Below are 6000 nucleotides of genomic sequence, written 5' to 3'. Positions count from 1 at the left end.
CATGTAAGTGCTTAAAATGCACTATGGATGTTTCTGGCTTGGGAGGAACAGAGGGTGTTACCTTTGACCCCAATCAACTGGAGTGTGTGTGATCAACCTGTTGTTCAGTCTATTGAGGCTGACTACGTTATACTACATACTGAATGGAGGCTGATACTGAACATGAACCCGCTGATGAGTGGAATGCATCAAAAGCAGAGTGGAGTGGGTGTATGCTGGGTCTCACCGGGTTAGAAGAGGTCAACCTGTGATTATGAGATAATGGAGAGGAGAGTGGTGCGGTGCATGAGTGTTAAGATTGACATTCACCCACAGTGTGTGTGTGTGTGTGTGTGTGTGTGCGCACACTTATGGGTGCCTGCCATTCTCATGCAAAGGATTTACAATGTCCAAATTGCCATCCATTGTCAAACGGATTTACTGCAATAGGCTATCTGAAAGAAACGATGGAATATGGGCCTACTGCATCCAGGAGAGGGCAACGATGAGCGAGTATTTTTTTGTTCAAAATAACGCCTGCTGCTTCAAAAATGTATCCCACTGAGCACATACGCAAGTTCAACGTCCAGTGTTGATTTACATTTGATTGTGTTATCAATTAACCTGAATTCAACATTAAATCATAAAAAATGTAATCCATAGGCTAATTATGCTGGCTATAGCTTTACAATCTCTCTCTGTCTCTCTCTCTCACACACACACACACACTCCTCCCCTCTCTTTTTTGCGCTCTCTCTTCAACATCACCAGCCTCGCTGCAGACTGTGTCCTGCGAGAACTGGCACCAAACTGAAGCATCCATGGAGTGCTCCGTCCTCTCGCAACATCCACAACGCACAACAACACTTCGGTCCGAAGTAATATAGAAGACAACATCGCAACCGACGCAGGATAGAACAACATTTTCTTTCGCCCATCTCTTTCGTTGTGTAACTTTCCGAAACCCCCTTTCTTCCGGCTTCCCTCCACGTTCACTTTCCGGTACCCCAGAAGCCTTGTCGCCGTAAAAACGTATCCATGGATGGGATGGCTGTTGGCATGATGCCCGGGACCGTCCGGGTGCGGTGTGGGCCGCTTCAAGTGATGCTGAACCAGCAGAAAACCAAAGCTCGGCGGAAAAAGCGAAAGGATTTGCTCGGTGTGCAGATGTGCTTCATTGGGGTGCTGCTCGTGCTTGTAATGGGGCTCTCGTGTTTGGCGGAGAAAGCAGGTGAGATACTTGTTGCCCGAATGGTTTGTTGAACAGTTGCCTATTTGCAATCGTTTGGGAGAGTGTTTGTATTGAGTTTCACTATTGTATGAGGCTCCTAAGAATGGACATATAGGCAGTGATGTTAGAACTTTGTTCAATAATATCAGTTTTAGTAGGCACTTCATAGTGAGTGTGCAGCGTGGTCTCATTCTAGACGTAATATAGGAAAGGTACATCAGGGACACGAACTAGTATGTGTTACATTTGGTATGGTTACTTAAGGCAAAAACGAAAGAAGGGGTGGTTGGTCGGGCGTATAGCACGAAGTCTAGTTGCCCAAAGGTTGTGAGTTCAAATCTCGTTACAGGCAATTTTAGCACATTTTCTGCTAATTACTACTTTGTAGTAAATTAACATTTCCCCAACTTTAGCCCTAACTGTAACCGTTTAACCTAACTCCTAAACTTAACCCTAACCTAACCCCTAGCCTAGCTAAAATTAACCAGCTAAATAATATTAGCCACCTAGCTAAAATTCGTAACATATAATATGAATTGTAATTTGTAACATATCATACGAAATGGGTGATGGACATCAACAAATAAATACATACCATACGAAACATAATATATTGTATGGTATACTATATTGTAAATGGGTATTCCGGATTTACATACAGAATAATATGAAATGCTCTGAGACCAGGTCGGAGTGTGACCTTTTAGTACTAGTCCAACGCTGTAACCACTAGGGTACCTGCCACCCACGTGTGGTGCAAGAACTGAAATTGGATAAATGTTACAAATTTGCTAAATTAATGCTACGTTACGAATTCCAATTTGTTGTGGCTAACATTAACTAGGCTAGAAGTTAAGTTAAAACAAAGGTGTCAAACTCATTCCGTGGACGGCAGTGTCTGTGGGTTTTCACTCCTCTCTTGTAGTTCCGCAATTAGTGACCTTAATTTATCAGTCAAGTACAAGAGAGGAGTTTGAAGGTAGGCCTTGAAATACATCCACAGGTACACCTCCAATTGACTCAAATTATGTCAATTAGCCTATCAGAAGCTTCTAAAGCCATGACAACATTTTCCAAGCTGTTTAGAGGCACAGTCAACTTAGTATATGTAAACTTTCTGACCCACTGGAATTGTGATACAGTGAATTATAAGTCAAATAATCTGTCTGCAAACATTTGTTTGAAAAATTACTTGTATCTTGCACAAAGTAGATGTCCTAACCGACTTGCCAAAACTATAGTTTGTTAACAAGAAATTTGTAGAGTGGTTGAAAAACGAGTTTTAACGACTCCAACCAGTGTATGTAAACTTCCGACTTCAACTGTATGTTGTCAAGCACCTGTAGGGATGTTGTTTTTTTCCTCTACTGATAAGATGGCGGTGTCAGGGACTGTAAGCTTGATCATTGATTGTGTTGTCAGATGGTGCTGATTCCCTTCCTCAGAGTATTGTGATGTTTTCCAGGGCTGACCGTCAGTCATCATGAACCCACACCAACAAATTGTGCATGTGTGCCTGCCTGTGTGCACTGTTTACTCTGTCTCCCATATAGCATCAACCCCTTCACGTCCCTCCCTCTGTTCCTCCTCAATCTGCTCCTATGTCTTTCCATTCAGGCCCTTTTTTTAAACAAAGCAATATAATAATTACACTTAGGGTTCTATTTTTGTCTGGCGGTAAGGTGGCGCAAGTGTCAAACGCACATTAGTTTGCAATTTCGTTATGTAAAAACTGGCGCATTGGCATTTTCCAGACCTAATGCCAGGTTTGGCAATTCACCTGTCTAACGTCAGCTCAATTGCGCTGAGGTGGAAGGGGTGGCAATATTTGAGGTGTGTCCTTAACAAGCGCAAAAGTGACAATTTCATGCAGGGTAATGGGAAGTTTGAAGACCCACAAAAAGCCGGTCTTAACAGTAATGCAGTTGATAATGGAATGGGTTTTGAGAGTGGAAGCACAGCCTACCTAGCCTTGATTCTGCCCATGGAAGAGATGTGCATTTTGTGTCTGAATTTCCCCCCAAAATAAAAAATACTTGGTTTCCGCCTATTTCGCCTTCCCTCCCCTTAATCAAGGCTAGTTTAGCAGAGTCACTTAGGTGTATCGTTTTATCCTGGCCATTAGCCAACTAGCCTATGAATCAAGATGTTTTAAATGGTCTACTAAGGGCTTTGAAATCATTTGGAGGTCTTTGCCCTCCTGCTTTTTCATTATTCACAATTCACATACCTGCATACTTCATTTAGCTTGTTCGAGTAGGCTATCCATCCCAATTTTCACAGAGCGACCCTCAAACGATCAGGCTACCAAAGACATATTTGTGCTAGTGCTATTCGGGTTGACTCAACCAGCACTTCCTACAGTCCCTACAGAAATATTGTATGGATGAAAGGCGAACGGGTTGAATAGAGAACAATACCTTAAATCCATAAATGTATGATATTTATAGGCTACATTGAGGTTTTTATTTCATTATTTTAGGCTATCTGGCATTAGTGTGTACGCATAAACGTATGTGCGCCAAATAGCCTACACAGCAATCGCCAAATGCTTTTGGGAATGTGCAGAAAAAGTAGAAGTCGAACCACGCATGCCGAAAAGGACAATGTCTCTGTGGTAAGTTTAATTCAATAAGAAAAAAGCTGCAAACGGGAGAGTTGAAATTGGAAAGAAGGGAGGGCCAGAAAAGTAATGTTTGGGAATGATTTGGTGAAGTGGTAAAAGGATGATAGCAGTGGCGTCAATGTTATGTGTGAAGATTGAGGCGGTTAGCAAATTCAACAGTCACAAGATAAAGACCTATGGCCCATCAACGGAACTGTAGCCTACTGTTCAGATGATGGTTAAATGGAAACAGAAATGTTGACTCTGACTGTAGGTCTATATCCTCTCACATAGCCTTAATATTACCTCCTGCAGAATAAAACATTTCTTTCAGTAATTTATAGACCAAATGGAACCAATATTTTGACAAGGGAAAAGGATTGGAGAAATATGATTTCTTTCAGTCAGCTTCTTGAGAGAATGGGAATGTAATTAGATATTGTCTGTAGAGGTGCTATCTTTATCAGCATCATAAAAGCTGATAGTATTTTACAACCACATAAAATGAATCCAAGCCAAACTGAAATCTTATCAGAAACATAGGCCTAAATGTTGGGTCGTTTTCACAGCTTCCTATTTCCTTACAACCGGCCAAACTGATGTAATTTGGACATTTTGCAAAGAAAATCTTTCCTGTTATTATTTATTTTATTTTATTGGATTTTCTCTGTACTGATGAAAACTATATTAAAGCATTCATTCTATCAATTTATGACATTCTGGTGATCAAGGGTTTATTTAGTATTCTAGTAATGACAGGAGAGAAGCTGCATGTATCTAATTATTGACAAGTTGACTAACAAATAGCCTACCAAAATGTCTGAAATTATAAGCAGAAACATAGGCTACATCTAAATTAGGTTAGAAAAATCATGCACCCCCAGTAAAAAAAAAAGTCTCTGACCAGCCTACAGCACATTTTCTATATTAGCGGGTTTGGGTCTGGTACGGGACCCAGATTTTCACTTTATCACATCTCGTCTAGTCGGGCAGTTGCGGATGGGTTATTAGCAGTTGCGGGTGTGTGCGGGTGAACAAAAAACTGACCTGCGCACCACTAACACGCGCTCCTAAAAACTATTCAATTCTCTTATAATGCCATGTCGACGACCATTTAAAAAAAAACTGCCTCACACATAGGCAACGACACAATTGACAGGAGCCTTGTAGTTTCTATAGACAAGCATATGTTATGAATAAAGACATTTAGGCTTATATGTGCACATGTAGCACACGGGGATGTGTGTTACTCCTCAGCCCTAAGTGTTCCGCTTGCGGCGCCTCATTAGCTAGCTTTTGAGGTGGCACAATTGGCTAAGACGCTTGAGGAGGGCGGTCACGTGACTTTGTGAGACAGAGGTCCAGAGTTTAAGCCAGGTATGGGCCGAATCGGGAGGAAGTGGTACCAGCTAAGCAAGCAGCGTGACATACTTTACACACACAGTGCCATGGAATGAGAAGTGATTTATGATATCATGCTTCTGACCCAATCCTATTTAGAATTATCATTGTTGGTTTAAAAAGCAGATTGATTGATCATTTTTTGTTTAACTTGATTAAAAACCAAACTAATTAGAAAGATTCACCGTCCTTGGGTTTGTGGTGAGAACGTTGGCTACATGGCTTGAATGCAATGCAAATCCGTCTGCTATTGCTGGAGAAGTGCAAATTTGATCTGTAAGATGGTTCATTGAGTGTTTATAAAACACAACACGTTTTCGCACTATAACGGTGAGTGGACATTCACTTTTCTCTTTATTTTGGATCTTTATCCAGCTCCTGTGAAAAGTGAGGATGTGCGTAAAACCCTCCATAGTCTAAGTTGCCTTGTCTGTATTATACGCCCACAGCAATGTCCAGCCTGCAATTTACAGTAGGCCTAGCCACTATATCAGTTTAACAATGTATTTCCATATTGAAGCAACGCAATTAAAACAATGCGGACTGCAAACAAGTTGAACATATTTAGCAAATGGGGCAGGCTATTTAGTGAGCTAGACTAACATTCAAATTGGAGTTGATGACATGGCAATACATAAAATAAATACAAATCAAATGTTGTCACGTGCCGAATACAACAGGTTTACACCTTACAGAGAAATGCTTACTTACAAGAAATGCAGTTTTAAGAAAATACAGAGGAGAAAAAAAAGTAAGAGATAAGAATAACAAATAATTAAAGAGC

The 6000-nt window shown here is 40.9% G+C and overlaps 1 protein-coding gene across 1 annotated transcript in view; it reads left to right on the top strand.

Moving 5' to 3' along the window:
* Positions 1-711: 711 nt before the first annotated feature.
* The window catches only part of slc24a3 (solute carrier family 24 member 3), a 98879-nt gene continuing 93590 nt past the window's right edge, over positions 712-6000 (top strand). The window contains exon 1 of the mRNA XM_042323571.1: positions 712-1210. Within this exon, the coding sequence (XP_042179505.1) occupies positions 1018-1210 (193 nt within the window). The 5' untranslated portion in view covers positions 712-1017. The remainder of the gene's footprint in view (positions 1211-6000) is intronic.

This window comes from Oncorhynchus tshawytscha, linkage group LG06, assembly GCF_018296145.1.
Source record: "Oncorhynchus tshawytscha isolate Ot180627B linkage group LG06, Otsh_v2.0, whole genome shotgun sequence".
NCBI classification, from domain to species: Eukaryota; Metazoa; Chordata; class Actinopteri; order Salmoniformes; family Salmonidae; genus Oncorhynchus; species Oncorhynchus tshawytscha.
The sequence above is the reverse complement of the archived record's forward strand: the minus strand, read 5'-3'. Positions and strand labels throughout refer to the sequence as shown.